General features: G+C 39.1%; 1 protein-coding gene across 5 annotated transcripts; it reads right to left on the bottom strand.

The window, feature by feature from the left end:
- Window positions 1-11545: 11545 nt before the first annotated feature.
- On the bottom strand, window positions 11546-15495 carry LOC113661344 (sodium- and chloride-dependent creatine transporter 1-like). 5 transcript variants are annotated; one of them, XM_047804446.1, is made up of 3 exons: window positions 14052-14372; window positions 13793-13871; window positions 11546-13686 (listed from the first exon to the last, which is right to left on the bottom strand). In XM_047804446.1, exon 3 carries the CDS (start codon window positions 13651-13653, stop codon window positions 11713-11715), a length of 1941 nt encoding a protein of 646 aa, XP_047660402.1. In that variant the 5' UTR covers window positions 13654-13686; window positions 13793-13871; window positions 14052-14372; the 3' UTR covers window positions 11546-11712. The 5 variants fall into 5 exon arrangements, with proteins under 5 accessions (XP_047660402.1, XP_047660401.1, XP_047660404.1 ...); XM_047804445.1 differs by having other exon boundaries at window positions 13793-13866; XM_047804448.1 differs by lacking the exons at window positions 13793-13871; window positions 14052-14372 and adding an exon at window positions 15375-15495.
- Window positions 15496-22649: the final 7154 nt, after the last annotated feature.

The raw sequence follows: 22649 nt of genomic DNA, 5'->3' as shown, positions 1-22649 counted from the left end.
TTTCCCTCTCACGCTGTATCTCTCTGTCTGTCTGCCCTTCATTGCCTCCCACTCTCATCTCTCTATGTCCCTCTCTTTCTCATTTCATCTCTCTCTCTGTATTTCTTTTTATCTCTGTCACTCTCTTTCCATCTATCTTTCTCTCTCTCTCTCTCTCTCTCTCTCTCTCTCTCTCTCTCTCTCTCTCTCTCTCTGCCTGTCTGTCTTTCTTACTCTGCCTAACTCTGTGTTTTTCTGTCTCTGTCTGTCCCTCTCTTTCTCTTCCAATCTCTGCCTCTCTCTCTCTCTCTCTCTCTCTCTCTCTCTCTCTCTCTCTCTCTCTCTCTCTCTCTCTCTCTCTCTCTCTCTCTCTCACACACACTCTCGATGAGGTGAGAGAAGTTCAGCAATTGAATACAGTTTGAGTTTCTTGTTATGTTTTGTAAGTGACTTTATTTTCTAGCTAAGAAATGTACTTTTTCTATTGTTTCTGGTGGCAAAGTGGTAATCAACTATACCTTAATAAAAACTCCTTCCACCTCAGATCACACCCACTTTGAATGCACAATCCAGAAAGAGGTATTTAGAGCACTAAACAGACACAGATCCCTAATCCAAACTGCACAGTGTCTATAGCATGTAAATGAATTCATTTCTAATGTAAATAATGGACACTAAATAGAGGGAAAATAGAGGGATCATTTCATCTCTACTACTATTTATAGATTATGGAGATGAAGAGATAAATGTCATTATAATGTCACTATCAGTAGTCATTATGAGTCCTAAAAAAAGCTACACAGTGTTTAACAGACTTTAATAGAATGTAAAAGGTCTGGGATAGTCTTGATATTGATCACAAAGAAGACACAGTAGAAAAGTAAACTCTGCACTGGACTCTTCATGACCTTCATCAACTTCCAGAATGACTTTGATAATCTAGACGGATCCATGCTGTGACATCTAATGAAGCACTATGGCATTTCACTATGGCATTTGTCACCATTGTTCAAAGGTTGTTCCACTAATCGACATTCAGGGGAGTTCTCAAGAGGCAACTGACAGAACTACTCACAGTGAATACAGGTGTAAGACATTTTGTGAGTTAGTTTGTTCATTTTAATGCTAGTTTGTAGGCTAGCTTGCTAACTATGATGCTAGTTTGTAGGCTAACCTGTTCACTATAATGCTAGTTTGTGGCTTAGCTTGTTCATTATAGTTCTAGCTATTGAGGTAGCTTGTTCATTATAATGCTAGTTTGTGGCTTAGCTTGTTCATTATAATGCTAGTTTGTGGCTTAGCTTGTTCATTATAATGCTAGTTTGTGGCTTAACTTGTTCATTATACAGTAGTTCTAGTTTGTGGCTTAGCTTGTTCATTATACAGTAGTTCTAGTTTGTGGCTTAGCTTGTTCATTATAATGCTAATTTGTGGCTTAGCTTGTTCACTATAATGCTAGTTTGTGGGTTGGACCTGGAGGGCCCTGGTTTTCTGTACCACGAATTGACATTCACAGTGGTTCTCGAGGCATCTGACAGAAAATCTCAGAGTGAATACAGGTGTAAGACAAGGGGTTTATTGGTCTTTCACCAATACTGTTCCTGCTAACGGTGAACTGGAGCATGTGGAAGGTTACTGAAGAGGAGAACCTGGACAACCTTGTTGATGACACACTTTGACATCATATATGCACCAGCAAAAGCAGCAAGCAAGACCTCCCGACTAGCAACAACATTAGAGCTAGGGTTTCTGGATAGACCTGGAAAAGATGGCAGAAGAGTCAGCGTCAGATAGGGTTTGCATGTGGATTAGCTATTTCTTTCAAGAGGCCACAGTTAAAACAATATTTTGTATTCAAATTAAATTAGATATTATATCGCATTTTATATTGTCACATTTCTTTGGAAGCTAGCTAACGCATTTAACTTCTCTTTGGAATAAGGAATGTGTTCTCCATAACTTTTATAACATTGTCTTTAGGTTTGAACATAAATGATCTCAGCACTTACGATAGGTTTTGAAATAATAAACACTACATCATATTAATTCAATTCAATTTGTATAGCACTTTTAACAATGGATTTTGTCTCAAAGCAGCTTTACAGAAAAAGAGAAATTTAGTACAAAAAGGTCAAGATTAATATTAGACCTATATTTAAATGTGTTTATATTTATCCTTAATGAACAAGCCTGAGGTGAGTAAGGTGACTGTGGTGAGGAAAAACTCCCTTACATGGAGGAGGAAGAAACCTTTAGAGGAACCAGACTCAAAAGGGAACCTCATCCTATTTGGGCGACGCTGGAGGGTGTGATTATAAACTGTAAACGGAGAGTGTTATTATGAATGATGTCCTTTAGTCAAATACAGTCTGAGAATTGTGTACTGATGAGGAGGTTGTTGTGCTCAAAGACCACATGGAAAGCATTAGTGCTGTAAAAAAATAGATATGTGTGAGAACATTTTATGGAAATAAATTAAGGATGATTTGCAAAATCGGTGAAAGAAAAGCAAAAAAACCCCAACAAAAAACAGTTTCATACATAAATACACATAGACAACATGTGCTGAGCTTTGATAAGAACCACAGCGTCATTAATCTACCGAGCAGCCCAGTGTCTTTTCCACTGTACAGTTACACATTTACATTTGTTCAGCTCCAAAGCAACTTTCAAGTGAAGCAGAAACAAATCCAAGCACAGGGCCGAACAGATGACGGTGAGGAGCCTCATAATTCATTATAAAGCCTTCTAAACTTGAAGCAAATAATACAGACAATAGAAACACAGAAAAATAAAACAGCATGTACAAATAAAAGTTGGCTCCAGAAATATTGGGACCCTTTATGAAAATGAGCAATAAACAATAATGCATTAAGCATTAGTTTATGCTTTAATAAGAAATTAATATTTTTTTAAACATTACATAAGAGAACTTTTGTTTTAATTAAACTTTTTGCAACCCCTATTATAGATAGATAGATAGATAGATAGATAGATAGATAGATAGATAGATAGATAGATAGATAGATAGATAGATAGATAGGCTCAACTGTAGGGAAGATGAGTGATTAAGCTTTGGGACTTTCTTTCTGTCTGCAGTGAAAGGACAATGTCCACCACTCTGCTGAACCAAGCACTGCTCTTGGGACTGTCATACAGTACTTTCTCCAACATCCCTACACTCCCCAGCTCCATCAGCCTGCTGTGGAAGATTTCAGCAATGCTCTTATGCTTCAGTATTCAAAGGCAGTTCTCCACTTAAGCTTAAATTAAAGAGCTACATTTTCTGATCCCAGACAATATGCCCATGTTCCCTTCACCATATCCCATGTTCTTTGTCCATGTTCCCTTCACCGCATGTGTGTGAGGGTAGATAGATAGATATATGTACACAAATATATACTAGGGGTTTAATGCAATGCAATCTGTTGATTGCAAATATTGTAATCATATCTAGTTACTTACTTCATATACAGTACACAATGAGCCACCAGAACAGCTTCGGAGGTCCTTGGTGTGACTTTCTGTAACTGTACTGGAGAGATGAATAGGCCAGAATAGTGATGGAAACCACTCCAGAAATATCCCATTGGTGTACAAGCAGCTTCCGATTTGATAAGGCTGAAGGCCATGGGTAATGAATTAGAGAATTTTCTTTCTTATAAAATTATTTGAGAGAGAGAGAGAGAGCGAGAGAGAGAGAGAGAGAGAGAGAGAGAGAGAGAGAGAGTGAGTCATGGCAAAAAAAAACAACTTATGTTGGTTTGTTGGCCTGATAGTGAAGTCGCTAATGAGAGCAATAAATCCAACTTCAACATCTAGTAAAGAGGAAATGGAGTGAAATTTAATAGCTTAACAATATTACAGAATGATGGAATCCTCATGGAGCAAAATGTGCCAAATTGATGCGAGTTTGGAACAACTGATGGACTGCCGTTAACAAATGGTGTATAAACACTAATGCTAGCTAGTGTACAAGTGTCCAGTAGACAGGATATTCATAGAGAAATAACCATAAAAAGAAAAGATATTCATAAAGCTACTAATCCGTCAAACTTCCCCAATGTATAAGATGAAGAGTGTGTTTCTCATCAGGGGAGAAACACACAATGACATAATTAGGCTGCTTAATGTACTGTAAATAAACTTGTATTTGAAATCGTTCTCTCCCAGCATTAATGTCATTAGAGTTTAGTAATATCATCATGCTCTGTTCGGGGATAATTAGCCCGAGTCCATATGCAGTTACAGTTATGGGCTGCATCTAAAAATACTGCAGTGTAGCTCCCATTTTCCTATTTAGACGATTAAACAAATCAACGTTGTTCAGAGAAAGGGTCAGGATAGCGGTAGTCTTTAGTTAAGTCCACAAAAGAAAATATAACAGATTATTTCAACACTTGACATCCAGCAGTGTCAATAGTAAAAGTTTTCTTGTGCAGTCAAATTGTCTTATTGTCTCCTAACCCATGAAACCTTTTCCATTTTTCACTCATTTGAATTCATTTTCATGTCAAAATGATTAATATGTAAAAGAAAACAATAACATGGTCATGTTGTAGTCCAGAATTACATAGCTATTAAATTAAAACAGCAATGTAAGGCTTGAGTGTAGCCTAAGCTTTTTAAATATTTCATATTACAGTGATTCCAGTTTACATTTTCACAGCGATTATATAACAATTACAAATTACAACTCTTACACTTAGAGCTTCCATGCTACAATTAAACGCAATACCAAGCTTACATTCATGTATGATGTGGTTAAGGCTCCCGGTTGTTGATCAGAGGATTGGAGTTCAAGCCCCAGCACTGCCAAGCTGCCTCTGCTGGTCCCTTGAACAAGGCCCTTAACCCTCTCTTCCCCAGGGGTAGGCATGACTGGCCCTGTGCTCTGACCCCAACCTCCAAAGTTGGGATATGTGAAGAAAGACTTTCACTGTGCTGTAATGTATATGTGAGAAAATAAAGGCTTCTTAATGTTTTTTTTCCATAATTTGGTCACCTGCTAACTTACCCACTACCCATCTGAAGAGGTGGTAGAACTGCAGGTGAGATCGTTGCACACGGATTGTTGCACACGGATGTTGCTTTGATTGACAGGGGAGAGACTAGGCTCCTCCCACACAGAGCACATCCATGTTTTTTTTGTCTCACGACCACGTATGACTCACAAATATATTTCAAGTCTGTTTAAGAATTCTGTACACGAATCTTATTTGTATTAAAATCCTTCAAGTTTGCAGATGCAAATTATTGTCCTATTGATTATTGTCCTAAAACAGCACATGATTAATTCCCCTTCTAACACCACATCCATTCGTCAATGCCTACATTTGTATGGTGTATTAAGCTGGAACATTTAGTACTTTTATTCCATTTATACTGAATTATGTTTCATTTTATTTACCAGCCATGAACCAAGTTGCGCTATATCAGTAACATACATTAATTTCCTCACCAGCATCTCTTACTTTTCCACTTGTAGTTAATAAGAATAAATTTAGCTCATGTTATGATGCAGATTTTTACTGCTTAAATTCTAAGATTATAAGAATCATTTGCCAAATGAATAAACCTGGATGCTAAACGCAGGTTTATGGAGTAAATATCAGCACATTTAATTCTGAATCCATGTCATTTCTGTGAAAGAGTTTGGTTATTTAGTACAGTGGGATTCATGAAGAGACAAAAGGTCAACTTCAGCATTCAGGATAGCATTTATTTAAGGTTTAATTAATGTCTATAATGTCTGAGAAGCCAGAGATATACTAAATAACAAGACAAGAGGCCGTGTAGCTCAGCCTGCTGTCTCGGAAATCATTTTTCTTTCCCGATTTTCATCCTTGGTTGTTATTTTTTACCTTGTTCTTTTTTGACAGCTAGTGTCAATTTACTCCACTTGCTTTCATAAGATTTAATAAACTGAGAGTTCGTTGTCTGCACGTCTGTAATGTGACCCTGCATCACAGAAATAGTAGTTAACAGTATGGAGAACAGAATATCAGTGTTTATTCTTAGGAGTGTAAATAGCAGACGATTTGTATTAAAAAGGCACGATCGTCTTCATATTTGATCATGAATAGGACGTTAAGGGGATTTTTACATAGATTCTGAGAGATTTGTGTTAATTCTATTACATCATAGCAGGTTTAAGAGTATCATCAAATATTTTATGAGAATTTAGATATTTTCCTGCTTTAATACATGAGAAATGTTCCGGATTATTAAAACACGCTTGGATCCGGAGACATTTGTGGCAAGAAGGGACAAGAATAACCTGCAATCGGATTGCAATTAAGATTAAAACTAATTATTTGTATTGAAATAATAATGTACATACTAAATAAGAATGGACAATACAGCTACTTTATTAGGAACAACTAAAGTATCCTCCACCTCAGACAAATCCAAGAAATGCAAAGCAAAATAAACATGTAGGTCAGAAACAGCAAACAGGGTCAAAATACAGGAGAAGAAACATACAAAAACACAATGAAACTCAATGGGTGACTTAGTATTCCTACAGAGAGACAATACTTCACATGGCTGTTAGCGTTAGCATGGTCTAAATACACTAGAACCAGGAAGTAACCTTTAAACAGGAAGTCCCTTAGTATTCTGGCAATAGCTCTGGTGGTGAGAAGGGGGTAATTGTGGCTGAAGGAGATACCTTTAGTTCAGATGATGTAAAACTAAAGGTCAGGTAGAGTCAATGTCAAAAAATAAAAAAAAATAGCATAACAAACTGGGGATTTATTAAAAATAATAGAGCTACAAACACATGGAAACTGTGGGAAAAAATAGATGATTGAAATACAAATTTACAAACACAAAAAAATAAAAACCAGGACACGAACACCGGAGACGATGATACAGCAAAAACACACACAAGAGAGTTCCTGATGGATGTAGGTTTTCCTGAATCTATGTGAGAGTTCCTGAGGGATGTAGAATCTCCTGATGGATGTAGAAGTTCCTGATGGATGTGAAGTTGCTGGTAGATGTAGAAGTTCCTGACGGATGTAAGAGTTCCTGGTGGATGTAGGAGTTCCTGATGGATGTGGAGATTCCTGATGCATAAGGCTCTATGTTAAGTGATTATGAAGTAATGTTTACTTTACTTCCTGCTTCATGTATTTTCAGCTGAAAGATATTTCTTCCAGGTACAGTACACAGTATCTATTGTATCAACATCAAATCAAAAGATTTCGCCTGGGCAGAGACACGAAACGCTCTCCGTAGTCCAAGTGTGACTCATTTGTTCATATGAAGCAGTGAAAAGGTGTCATATGGCCCACATTAAGACACAAACTCAGACCTGCTTTCACTGATAGGAGCTCAGTGACACACCTTCTCTATTCTGTAATCTGCAGACAGGTCCTACTGGATTATTCACCCCAAAAAATGACACGTTTTGCAAACTCTGTGTCTAATTCGATATCTAATCCCTTCACTGTAAAGATGTTTCATATTGAGCCTTCACACATGCTATTTAGGGACCTAAAGCAGCTGTCATAAAGTCACACTGTGAGATGCGGATAAATACAGAGAGGCTTTTTAGCTGCAGTGGAAGCTCGGCTCCCCTCAAAGCTCTCCAGCTGCGATGGGGCGATTTGCATTGGAATGTGACATCTCAGTAAAAGCAGAGCTTTGATTTGCTCTCCATCATACCTCCATTTTGTCCATTTTGCACTGCCTCATCAGCCGTCTCCCATCCTGTTCTGACCCATTGCCCGGGGCCATCTGTTTACATTTCATAGCTTTACACCAGTAACATTTCTTTTTAAAACATCCAATCTGTCTTCTTTTCATCTCACTGATGATCAGACTAAACAATGCTGATGTAAATGACCCTGAACACCATCTGGATTATATAAATATGACTTTTTATGTTTGTTAGATGAGTAGTTCTCAGAGTAGGATCTGTGAAGTGTAGCCAGGTGGTCTGTGATTATTTTTTTTTAATATTATGTTACAGTTTCATACTTATTTATTTTAGTAATCACTGTTTATTTGATATTTTATGCATTTAACCCAAACCTTGTTAATTTATAAAAAATTTTTTACTCTATTAGGCCTCTGCCTTGTGTGTGTGGAGTTTGCATGTTCTCCCCGTGACTCGGGGGTTTCCTCCGTGTACTCTGGTTTCCTCCCCCCAGTCCAAAGACATGCATGGTAGGTTGATTGGCATCTCTGGAAAATTGTCTGTAGTGTGTGATTGCATGAGTGAATGAGAGTGTGTGTGTGCCCTGTGATGGGTTGGCACTCCGTCCAGGGTGGCGCACAGTGTGGTCCGTCCAGGGTGGCACAGGCTCCCCGTGACCAGAGGTAGTTCGGATAAGCGGTAGAAAATGAATGAATGAATGAATGAATGAATGAATGTACCCTATTAGCCTTTATTTTGTCACATATACATTGCAGCACAGTGCATATCCCAGGGTCACAGGGTCGGACATGATACAGTGCACCTGGAGCAGAGAGGGTTAAGGGCCTTGCTCAAGGACCCAACAGAGTGGCTTGAACACAGATTCTCCAATCAACAACCCAGAGCTTTAACCCCTTGTGTCACCACTATCCTAGTAATAATTCCAGCTTGCCTCTATGAGTAGGGTGAAATGTTTGAACAAGGCAGGGTGGTGTACTGTATGAGTAGGGTGTTATATTTGAGTAGGGCAGGGTGTATGAGTAGGGTGTTATATTTGTGTAGGGCAGGGTGTATGAGTAGGGTGTTATATTTGAGTAGGGCAGGGTGTATGAGTAGGGAGTAATATTCTAGGAGGGCAGGGTGTATGAGTAGGGAGTAATATTCTAGGAGGGCAGGGTGTATGAGTAGGGTGTAATATTTGAGTTGGGCAGGGTGTATGAGTAGCGTGTAATATTTGAGTAGGGCAGGGTGTATGAGTAGCGTGTAATATTTAAGTAGGGCAGGGTGTATGAGTAGGGTGTTATATTTGAGTAGGGCAGGGTGTATGAGTAGGGTATTATATTTGAGTAGGGCAGGGTATATGAGTAGGGTATTATATTTGAGTAGGGTATTAGTTGCTGGGCAGATGTCCTGATAATGATTGTAAAGATTTAGATCAACTTCCAGCACTTCCAAGCTCCTACTACTGCACCTTTGAGCAAGACCCTGAACCTTCAACAGCTCATTTGTAACTCTAGAGAAAGGCATCTGCCAAATGTAGTTTGATTACGTTCAAAAAATATCACAGTGTTATGTACTTAAAAAATAAAATATTTACTTTCATCATCTTGGTAAACATTGAAATATTTAAACCGACCAGGAAAGAACTTAAATGTTAAAGACTGAAATGTTGAGAGAATTCAAACACATCGAGTGTGTCTGCTGAAATAAAATAGAGTTTGTACTCGTGTCAGGTCTCATTGTTATTCCTCACTGCCTTTCCCTGTTATTAAAAACAGCAGGTGTTTATGGAAAAAATATCCAGAGTGTTTGACACTACACAGAATCACATCAGATTTAATTACTGATACAAGAACCATCAAACGACACTACACTAACGAATTGTGGGACCTTTCGGATGCTCTTTGGCAGAAAGAACTGTACAGGTGTTTGTGCAGCACAGTGATGTCGAACATTTACATACACCTCATTGATATATCAACTGTTGCACTGTTTAGGTTTAATTATTCAATATAAAAGATTTTCCAGACAATTAGATTCTCAAGTATAAGACTGTCACACTCAATGTAATAAATTATTGTTTCCATAGTAATAGCTTATTCTCAGTGAGTTGAATGGGGATGATGTGCATAATCTAGACCTATAAATAAATGGATGTTAATTGTGAAAATGACAAATTATCACATCGAAAGTTTGCTTTTCCCTTCCTGACTGTGAACCGCATGTTCTAAAATAACACGTTACTGTCTAATTGTCTTGCAACGTGCAACTTGCAGCTCTTGGGTCTATACAGTAGCTACATAGCTACACATTATTCACAACAAACTTTATCTAATAAACAGCTACATATTATTCCCTACCAGGGCGGTTCTAGCCCTTTTTTAGGGTGGCTTCAGCCCCTCTGTCTGTGATCTCAGCCACCCTAAAACTATAAGGATCATTTTTACTTTCAAAAATAAAAAATAAAAATTATGTTAAAATGCAGGATATGTCGTCGATGGGAAAGAAAATTATTTATCAGTTTGATCCAAGAGCGATTTTTTTACTTTGCTTTTACACGCGTGTGTTGTAGTCTTTCAAAAGTGCGTCTTCAGCTGTCTGCTTTATTGAAACGGAGAAGCACAGGTACGCGCAGCGTGCACGCGCAGTCAGAGCTGGAGCCGTTTATCTATAACGTTAATCGGCAGAAAGACGGCAACCAAAAGCAGTGAAATTTCACTATTCTTATTACCAGAGTTGTAGCACAAACAAAATATTAATGCAAACAATCCATACAATACTAAATAAAAATAACATGTATTGATTTGTTCTTTGTCTTGTGAATATTTGTTTATTAATGACTGCATTCATTGGACACACTGTTTGTAGAGAATGCACACATACATGAACTGATTTGATTCGAGACTGGCATCATTTCATCATGCATAAAATTTTGGTGTCCACTTTTGCCATTTTAAATAATACCATAACTTTTGGCTTATTATGTAGTCATATAATATAAAACTCTTCTTGTTTTAAATTCACACTGAGGGCTAAACGCCCTAAAGATGAAACCCTAGAACTGCCCCCGTTCCCTACACATATATCCTAATTCTGCTGAATATCATACACTGACCTGCAAATCGACTGTGAAGACTAAGAGGGTCATGGAACCTTTTTTCTGAATTTGCCTCATTTTACGGAACGGAAAATGTCATTTTCTTATTTCATTTTAGCCTGGGGAAAAAAAAATTGCACATACAGTAGCTACAGTATGTCTAAATTATTATTTTTGTTCTCTATAAAACACTTTTAAACCTAATATGCAATAGTTCATCAAACTACATTATTTACTTGCTAAATGTAAGTAATTTTACTCAGATTTTATTGACTTCAAATTATGCTATTTTATATAAAATAAATAATGTTGGTATAAAACATATAGATGGGCGGGGCTTCTGTAAAGTATATATGTGTATACATTAATGGTTAATAGTGCATAGTGTACGTTATCTATTACATATTAAATGTAAATGAAATAAAAAGCAGTTGTTATAAGTGTTTTTTTTTTGTGTGTGTGTGTTTTTTTTTTGCAATTGGCCAAATTTTAAAATGCTATAACTAAACTTGTGATATGTAAAAGTTTCTCTGTGGTGAATTTGGCTTTTCCACTTACTAGTGAGAGGTTTTTTTTGCCCTAGGCTTACTTTTTGCTGAAAAGTGTTTGTGCCGTGTCACTGTGGATCTCTCGATGAATTTTCTACAAACTAAGTACAATGTAAACACAGACGGATAACAGACTAAACCTACTGTATTACTATGATACACAGATGCCATTTAGTCCACGTCAGAATGATCACAATGATGTCATTCACAAGGTCATCAGAATTAACCTGTCATTTAGTGATGTCATCAGAATTAGAATAGTGATGTCATTCATTCTTATTTTTATTTATTTTTATTTTTTTATTTTATTTTTTTAAACATTTTTTTTTATAGTAGAACAACTTTTTATTTGGGTTAGTGTAAAACAATTGGAATTTGAATCAAGGCAGCTTTAATAGCGGCTTGCCTTCGGATCCAGGGTGGATCCCCGCTCTTGACGGTTACATGCTGCTCTCAAAGATGATGACCTTGTTGTCTGCAGTGCCCGGGGACATTGAGGACGTGCTTCTGCTGTCCGCTTCAGGTGCCATGTACTCCAGATGATGCGCTCCCCACACCGGTTTGGTCAGATTCTCCCAGCGATCTTTGAAAGATCCTTTGGCTGTAATGAGTTTGTAGATGACGCTGATGGGGATGCAGAGCATGGAGGAGAGAGCCATGAACCATCCGATCATCTCCCCCCACCACGGGTACACGTACACATTGTTGTAGGTTAGAGGCTTGTAGTTCACCAGTTGGAACACAAATATTCCCATGCAAACACATGGAGTAAGAAAAGACCAGCACCACTTCATCCAAGGGAAAGGCCGGTAACCGATCATACGGGCAATGTCATCCATAAACTTATCAGCACCGTAAACCCAGGCGACAACCGCACATTCCCAGAATGCCTGCCACAACAGTGTCATTCCACTGGCTGAATAATAGTCAAAAAGCTGGAAGACATACATCCCTCCCTCTGTAACCATGGAGAGATCTATAACAAAGCACAACATGCAGGAGATCGCCACAGTGAGTTCTCGCTTGTAAAACTTTGAAGGGAGCAGATCCATAATGCCAGTTACAAAGCCTTCTACACCAACAAACTGACTGTCCAGTCCCAGCAGCAGCAGCATGATGAAGAAGAGTGCGGCCCAGACCGGTGCCACAGGCATCATGGACACGGCTTTAGGGTAGGCGATGAATGCCAGGCCTGGCCCTGACTCTGCCACTTTTGAGATGTCCACACCCTGCTCAGTAGCCATGAAGCCCAGAATGGAGAAAACCACAAAGCCAGCAAAGAAACTGGTGCCGCTGTTTACCAGTGACAACAGAAACGTATCCCTGTAACAGTTGTTGTTGAATCGGTTATAACTGCCAAGAGCAGTCAGGGCTCCAAGTCCGATGGCATAAGAAAAAAATACTTGAGTGCCGGCATCAATCCAGACCTGTGCCTGTTGAAGTTTTGACCAGTCCGGTTGTAGATAGTATATGATACCATTGTAGGCCCCAGGTAGGGTCACACCTCTTACCAGGAGAATGACCAAGACAACATAAGGGAACATGGCAGTAAAATAGACAATCTTTCCTGTAGACTTTACTCCCTTCCAGACGCTGAAGTATACCATCACCCACACAGCCATCAGACACAGCGTCACCTCCCAGTTGATCTGACCCGGAGTGTCCAAGCCCTCTGAGATATGCAGCACCTTATTCTCCCAGAACTCGATGATAGGAGAGGTGGCGTTCACTAACTCATCGCAGGTCTTCTTCATGGAGGTGAAGTTGCCGATGGAGCCGTTCTTACAGGCGTCCTGGTGGAAGGACTCGATGCAGTTCTCAGTGTTCCAATAGTTTGTGCAGGTGGACCACGGCAGTGTGGAGGTGAAGGATTTGATTAAGTAATAGAAACCCCATGCCAGGACCATGATGTAGTAGGTATTGCAGAAGAACACTATAACCATGGAAGCATAGCCGAGTCCTTTAAAGAGTGGAGCGATGTTCCACACAGCGATGCTTCCAGCCTTCATGAACTGTCCCAGAGCAATTTCCAGACAGAAGATAGGAATTCCACCAAGGAGTGCAAACAAAATGTAGGGAATGAGAAAGACTCCTCCACCATTTTTGTAGCAAAGGTAAGGGAAGCGCCACACATTCCCCAGACCTACGGCAAAGCCCACGCAGGACATGATGAAGTCCATCTGCCGGGACCATGTCTCTCTCTCCTGAACAGGCTTCTTGTCGCCATTTGCGACGATCACAGAGCCGGGTATGACCTGGGGTTTCCCGATGGGAATGAGGTGGCCTTTCTTCTCCTCTGGGTTTGCCAGCACACAGCATTCCATCCCCATATCCAACACGCTGCAGTTTGTGCCAAGTGCACTCTTTTTGCTCTTCTCCATCCAAAACACACAAGTTCTCACACTCACTGAGCCCTAAAAAAACAAAACAAAACAAAACAAAACAGTCAATGAATCTCTGGGAATTCAAATAATCCCAAATCTCTTTGTTCCTTTTCTCTGTATGTCTCGTGTCAGTTACCTTTATTGACACCAAGATATTCTTCTGTTCTCTGTTCAAACCTCTTAAAGGGATAACAGGATCTGGTCCTCTGACTGTTCTTTTAATAAAGGGTCATTTTTAAAAATATTTATCAAGTCAAGATTGTTATTATTTATTATATATAGGTATATTTTTGTCGTTTTTTAAAAATATATATATAGCTATATATTTTTCAGTCAAAAAAAAAAAAAAAAATCGTCCGCAGTAATAACCGAAAATGAAACAGAAAAAAAAACACCTTCAAAAACAGTCCACGAAACACTTGAAGGTGAGTTTGAAGAATCGCATCGGCACTTATCTCTCGGAGAGCAGGAGGTTGTCGGGACGGAAAACAGGGCGCCGCTCGCGCGCTCACCAACCGGTCAGTGATGCCATTCACAAGGCAACAGAATTAACACAGCAATGTCATTTAGTGATGTCATCAGAACTACCCGGTGATGTCATAAGGAATCAGAATGTGATGGTCATCAATGCATATAAGGAACAGTACAGTTAGTATAAGGACACATATACAGTTATATACAGCATATAACTTGCACTGAGACGATAAACCTGGCCTGCTCCTGCTCCTGCTCCTGCTTAGACCGTGCATATAACTAAACTATATTATAGAATGAATAGAAATGAAGCATTAGTTCAGGCAGGCCACGTCGTCAATCATGCATCAGCTGATAATCAGCTGTTCATCACGTGCACAAATCCGGTTGCGACATTCATATGATCCGACCCTTTAAATTCCCATTCATTGAGCCGCTTTCTAGCGCATCGCTGCTGCGATTTAATCTCCCTCCTCCAACCCCGACTTCTCTTATAACTCTCTCCCTCTCTATTTATTTGTTTATTTATTTATTTATTTATTTATTTATTTATTTATTTATTTATTTATTTATTTATTTTATAGACATATTATTTATTTTTCAAAACATGTACTGTACGTGAGCATATTTAATACTATGCATGATTAATGGTTCTGCTGTTGTACGGGGGCCTATTTTATTTTATAGTTGCTGCTCTCCCCGCAGGGGGGCACGGTTTAGTGGGGGCTTCAGGGGGCTTAGTGGTTAGCACGTTCGCCTCACACCTCCAGGGTTGGGGGTTCGATTCCCGCCTCCACCTTGTGTGTGTGGAGTTTGCATGTTCTCCCCGTGCCTCGGGGGTTTCCTCCGGGAATTGTCTGTAGTGTGTGAGTGAACGAGTGTGTGTGTGCCCTGCGATGGGTTGGCACTCTGTCCAGGGTGTATCCTGCCTTGATGCCCGATCTTGGTGACCCGAGAAGTTTGGATTAGCGGTAGAAAATGAACGAATGCTCTCCCTGCTCTGTCTACAAACGGGCGCATAGAACACTAACTGTATGCATATCATCTAATAAATCCTCATTTGACAAAGTGGTCCTAACTGAAATAAGAAGACATAAGAATAGGTTGTATCAGTACAGCATGGAAAGTGATGAAGTAAAAGAGTTACCCGTAGTAACAGTCAATGTGCAGTATTCAGATTGAAAATGAAGTAAATGAATCTTTCTGGAATCGATTAGAAAGATGGACATGACAAGAATCTATACCTGAGACTCTCAGTTTTAGTCATCAGACCGCAGAAGCGATTGCCTGGTTGCGGTAGTGAAAAATGACTGAAAGACACGAGTGAACATCTTAAGAATCGTTTTGCTCACAACTTTATTTTTTCCACGCTAAGATTGACATTTGCATTGACTTGAAAGATCTTTCTGATTCTGGTTCTGATTCTGATTCTGATTCTGATTCTGATATCCCCCTAATGATGTACATCCCACAGATGCAAATTCAATATGACATTTTATCACAATGGTATTATATTGTTAAAACAGAGTCTATGAATAGTATCTGATATAATAGTCTGAACATCTTCCATTTTGCTTCCTTGAAAAATGCATTGAATCCCAGCTAATTAAGAGAATTTTATTGCATTAATCGAAAATCCAACATTAATCCAAATGAAAGTGCCTAATTGTATATGCTTTATCTTTATTCACATTTTTTTTAAATCAATAAAATATTTCAGGTACCAATAGAGAGAATTTTCTGTGATACTGAATATTCAAACTCCAGTGTATGAGTTATTTTGAAATGTCACACAATGAAAAGACTTGCAGTAACGCATGTACATGGTACTGATGGAGAAGGGTTATAAAAAGTATATAAAATGTGTGCGTGTGCAGGGAATACAGATTGCATACCCAGGAGAAAAGAGGTACCTATTATGATTGGATAAAACAGCTTTTGCTTTTTTTTATTTATTTTTTTAAAAAACGTGAATATATCAAGGTAGAGAGATTAAAAACAAAGAACAAACAAGTGTAAGATGGTGGGATAACATTGGTGATAACTGAATGGTGAACGTGAACAACGGAGATCAGTAATTGGTCAATGGGAGCAATGGTGATCAGTGACTGGACATATAGAATTGATAAGGGCTTAAAACAAACAAACAAAAAAATCATTGGGGAATTTAGTGATTGGCAATTGGTCATCGGGGACATTGGAGTTCATTGATTGGTCATTGGGGACATTGGTGATCACTGATTGGTCAATGAAGACAGCAGTGTTCACTGATTAGTCATTGAGGACATTGGTGATCATTGATTGTTCATTGAAGACGGCAGTGATCACTGATTAGTCATTGAGGACATTGGTGATCACTGATTGGTCATTGAAGACAGCAGTGATCACTGATTAGTCATTGAGGACATTGGTGATCACTGATTGGTCATTGAAGACAGCAGTGATCACTGATTAGTCATTGAGGACAATGGTGATCAATGATTGGTCATTGAAGACAGCAGTGATCACTGATTAGTCATTAAGGACATTGGTGATCACTGATTGGTCACTGAAGACATTGGTGATCACTGATTAGTCATTAAGGACATTGGTGATCACCGATTGGTCATTGAAGACAGCAGTGATCACTGATTAGTCATTAAGGACATTGGTGATCACTGATTGGTCACTGAAGACATTGGTGATCACTGATTGGTCATTGAAGACAGCAGTGATCACTGATTGGTTACTGAAGACATTGGTGATCACTGATTGGTCACTGAAGACATTGGTGATCACTGATTAGTCATTAAGGACATTGGTGATCACTGATTGGTCACTGAAGACATTGGTGATCACTATTGCTCATTGGGAACATTGCATCATGCAAGCGTAACTCAGTCAGGTTTACACACTGGAGATGAAAGGAGTGAACCTGCTCTCAACTCATATAACCAGAAGATGTGATGTAAGCTGGTGATCTGTATCAGGAAAAGAACAACCAATAACAACTTTCTCAAAAAGTCACCAGATATCTTCACTAGGCTCTCTAGACACTACAGAAAACAGAAGGTTTCAGGACAAGCTCCTGCTCACTCCTGCTCACTCCCACCTTATTAATAGTTAAATCAGGTGTATTAGAGCAAAGCAAACACTAATTTCTGCTTTAAATGAAGAGACGACCCTGAACTAGCTGCAGTAGGTTCCTTCGTTTGGCTGAACTTGAGCTGAGCACCTCATTATTCACCCAGTTCTGAGTTTATTAAGTTTAATGAGTTTGGTTCGGTGGGAGCATATGGACGCAGATGTGCAGAACTCCTCTGATGAGCTTCATAAAGGAGCCCAACAGCTTGAAGCTTGCACATCCCGAGTGACTTCCCCCTATTAACGCACATTACATTCACCACGTCTTCAGCTCCCCAAATTAAAGAGGCCTAGCTTTGGGTCCTGGAGATGATGCGGTATATTTTGTGCTGTCTTAATAACCCAAATGCATGAAACTCCTCCCTGTAGAGCTGATTATAATCACAGCACTAGTTTTCTACAAACAAACAAATATGCCAGCATCTTAATTTTTGGTCTATGCTGATATTAGTATAATAATTTATTCATATATGCTGGTCAGGATCTTGGGAAAACTGGGTGTGAGGTGGGAATACATAACAGAATGGACACCAGTGCATCATAAGGCACCATACACATAAACACACACACACACACACACACACACACACACACACACACACACACACACACACACACACACACACACACACACACACACACACACACACACACACAGGGGCAAATTAATGTTAGTCTTGCCAGTCAAATTCTGAAAGAAACCCAGATGAACACAGGGATAACATGCAAAGCTCTGCACAGGCACTAACCCAAACTTAGGAACAGGATCGAACCAGGACCTCTGAAGGTGACACACTGTATGACCCAGACATTAGTTACCAAAATCACTATAGCTTAAATTCCTGATTTAGCTACATTTTTAAAATTATGTAAATTTTCCAACAAGGCAAATCAAAAATGGTCAGCATTAAAAATGTTGAATAGCCTAAGCATGAGAGAAACAACATGTTGTTGTGTTTTCATGTACGGTACCACCACACAGGTGTGAAATAATGCTGTAGAGTAATAATGCTTTCAAAGATAGAAATGTTAATAATATTTTTTAGCAATTAACAAAAAAAAAATAAAGCAAATAAACAGAAAAAAAAAATCCAAATCAAATCAATATTTGGTGTGATATCTTCTTGCTATAATTGGTTAATCATACCCCTGACCTATACACCCTAATCATACCCTTTACCTATACACCTTAACCATACACCTGACCTATACACCCTAATCATACCCCTGACCTATACACCCTAATCATACCCTTTACCTATACACCCTAATCATACACCTGACCTATACACCCTAATCATACCCCTGACCTATACACCCTAATCATACCCCTGACCTATACACCCTAATCATACACCTGACCTATACACCCTAATCATACCCCTGACCTATACACCCTAATCATACACCTGACCTATACACCCTAATCATACCCCTGACCTATACACCCTAATCATACACCTGACCTATACACCCTAATCATACACCTGACCTATAAACCCTAATCATACACCTGACCTATACACCCTAATCATACACCTGACCTATACACCCTAATCATACCCCTGACCTATACACCCTAATCATACACCTGACCTATACACCCTAATCATACCCCTGACCTATACACCCTAATCATACACCTGACCTATACACCCTAATCATACACCTGACCTATAAACCCTAATCATACACCTGACCTATACACCCTAATCATACACCTGACCTATACACCCTAATCATACACCTGACCTATACACCCTAATCACACACCTGACCAATACACCATAATCATACCCCTGACCTATACACCCTAATCATACCCCTGACCTATACACCTAATCATACACCTGACCTATAAACCCTAATCATACACCTGACCTATACACCCTAATCATACACCTGACCTATACACCCTAATCATACACCTGACCTATACACCCTAATCACACACCTGACCAATACACCATAATCATACCCCTGACCTATACACCCTAATCATACCCCTGACCTATACACCTAATCATACACCTGACCTATACACCTAATCATACACCTGACCTATACACCTAATCATACACCTGACCTATACACCTTAATCATACACCTGACCTATACACCTTAATCACACACCTGACCAATACACCATAATCATACCCCTGACCTATACACCCTAATCATACCCCTGACCTATACACCCTAATCATACCCTTTACCTATACACCTTAACCATACACCTGACCTATACACCCTAATCATACACCTGACCTATAAACCCTAATCATACACCTGACCTATACACCCTAACCATACACCTGACCTATACACCCTAATCATACACCTGACCTATAAACCCTAATCATACACCTGACCTATACACCCTAATCATACACCTGACCTATACACCCTAATCATACACCTGACCTATACACCTTAATCATACTCCTGACCTATACACCTTAATCACACACCTGACCAATACACCATAATCATACCCCTGACCTATACACCCTAATCATACCCCTGACCTATACACCCTAATCATACCCTTTACCTATACACCTTAACCATACACCTGACCTATACACCCTAATCATACACCTGACCTATAAACCCTAATCATACACCTGACCTATACACCCTAATCATACACCTGACCTATACACCATAATCATACCCCTGACCTATACACCCTAATCATACCCCTGACCTATACACCCTAATCATACCCCTGACCTATACACCTAATCATACACCTGACCTATACACCTAATCATACACCTGACCTATACACCTTAACCATACACCTGACCTATACACCTTAACCATACACCTGACCTATACACCTTAATCACACACCTGACCAATACACCATAATCATACCCCTGACCTATACACCCTAATCATACACCTGACCCCTACACCCTAATCATACCCCTAAGCCATACACCTTAATCACACACCTGACCTATACACCCTAATCATACACCTGACCTATACACCCTAATCACACACCTGACCTATACACCCTAATTATACACCTGACCTATACACCCTAATCATACACCTGACCTATACACCTAATCATACACCTAACCTGTGCACCTTAATCACACACCTGACCTATACACCCTAATCATACACCTGACTGATACACCTAATCATACACCTGACCTATACACCCTAATCACACACCTGACCTATACACCATAATCATACACCTGACCCCTACACCTTAATCATACACCAAATCTAGCATTATCTAAATTTAAAAAATCAGAAGGTTCATCAAGATTACACTACAAATTGCTTTTTGACTGTTATTAATGTTATATTTTTCTTACTACTTGAAGCACTTGGATGTAGATGTCATATTGTTGTTAAATGCTGTATACTTATCCTTATGTTAGTGTTTTGTACATATAGGACATTTTTTAAAATCGCAATAAATCACGATCTTAGTCATTTTGGTCTTGGAGAAACAAATCCTAAACCAAATGTCCCATAGAGGTCTAAGTAAAATCCCCATCACAGCCTCCCAAAGCTGCAGTAACCGGGCTGAGTCCCGCAGTCACCTCCGAGAGAGCAGACAGCATGTTTATGAGTAATGCACCATGTGCGTTTAATTAATCTGGCTACTGATTAGAGAAAAAAATACACAGAGCATGTGGGGGATTAATTTGAACAAGCCCTTGGCCTGCGCTTTGCCAAAAGAGCCGTTTGTATCAATATCATGAGCACGTAGCTAACAGCGGCCAGCACACGCTCGGGAAAATGACAAAACGTGCACAAGAGGACAACAAAGGTTGGAAACCAATATAAAAATTCCCATCCTAATACTTTGGGAACGTTACACAAGTTTCTGAAAAGGCAGCAATCAGACCAAAATGTTATCAAATAACGTGTGAAGTACGTGTGCTCAAAATTAGAATAAGGAAATGAAGCACAAAATCTAGTGTTTTTTTTTTCTTTATATACTTTGGAGAAAAATAAAACTGCTTTTTTTCTGAAGTCTTTCCTGTGTCAGAAATCTCATTGCATTTTACAAAACACTGACACCAGAGACTCCTTCCATAATTATTAACAGGTTTACTGGATTGCTGAACCACATTGTTTTCCTGCGGTTGCTGTTTTGCCCCTGGGTAATAAGTTCCTGTTTTAAACCTGATAAAATATATTTCTTCCCACCCACAAAACACCCTCACGATGTTTGTTCTCCAAACCTCCTTGTGGCTGCTGACGATATTAAATAAATATAGTACATATATACATACATATTACTATAGTGTATACAGTATGTGTGTGTTTTGTGCTCTACTGAAGTACTGAGAATTACCTGATGACATAATCCAATTCCAAATAATAGGTATACAGTGGATTTGGAAAGTATTCGCACCCCCACAACTCATCATGTTTGTTATGTTGCTGCCTGATACTACAATTGCACAAATTCTTGTTTTTTTTTAAATTAATCTACACTCAGTACCCCATAATGACAAAGTGAAAACATAATTCTAGAAATGTCCATAAATTTTAATTTAAAAGAAAAAAATAAAATATATCCCATGTACATAAGTATTCAGACCCTTTGTCTTGATTCAGACATTTGTCTTGATCACTGCTGAGATGTTTCTACACCTGATTCAAGGCATGATTTAGAAAGGCACACACCTCTCAAGACAAGGCCTTGTGACCCTAAACACACAGCCAAGACAACACATGAGTGCTTTAGGGACAACTCCAGCCAGAGCCCTGACTTGAACCCTATTAAACATCTCTATGGAAAGACCTGGAAAAGTCTGTTCACCGACAATCCCCATCCAACCTGAACGAGCTTGAGATGATTTGCAAAGAAGAACGACAGAAAAATCTCCCGATCCAAGTGTTGCAAAGCTTGTTGTGTCACACCCCACTCGAGGCCATGAATGCTGACAAAGGTGTACTGAATAAAGTATGTCAGGTATGGCCGGGACGATTCCCTGCCCCGAACTACAGGGAAACATTTTGGCAGTATTTTTTTCCGTGTGTTTCGAGGATTGTCATCCGTATTTATACCGGTTGTCTTGCGACTGTTGTTTGCTGAGACCTTGTGCTTGTGCTTGTATTTGTGTTCCTGTTTCTTTGTTTTGTGTTTCTGGTTTCCTAGTTTTTCTAGCCTTTTGTTAGTTTTTCCCTAAATAAACCCCCTTTTATATTATCCCTGCACTTCCATCTGTATTTTATCATTTATATTTACACCCCATTCCCTGACAATAGTGCTGAGTACAGCGTCTGAATATTTATTTACATCTGATATTTCAGTTCTTTCTTTGTAATAAATTTACATATCTAGAATTCTGTTTTTACTTATTGTCATTATGTTGTACCGAGCGTAGATAAATGAGATAAAAAATGAA

This window comes from Tachysurus fulvidraco, chromosome 20 (assembly GCF_022655615.1).
Source record: "Tachysurus fulvidraco isolate hzauxx_2018 chromosome 20, HZAU_PFXX_2.0, whole genome shotgun sequence".
NCBI classification, from domain to species: domain Eukaryota; kingdom Metazoa; phylum Chordata; class Actinopteri; order Siluriformes; family Bagridae; genus Tachysurus; species Tachysurus fulvidraco.
The sequence above is the reverse complement of the archived record's forward strand: the minus strand, read 5'-3'. Positions and strand labels throughout refer to the sequence as shown.

Excerpts from the sequence above, each read along its gene's own strand:
- LOC113661344 (XM_047804448.1), bottom strand. The coding sequence starts at position 13,653 with ATGGAGAAGAGCAAAAAGAGTGCACTTGGCACAAACTGCAGCGTGTTG.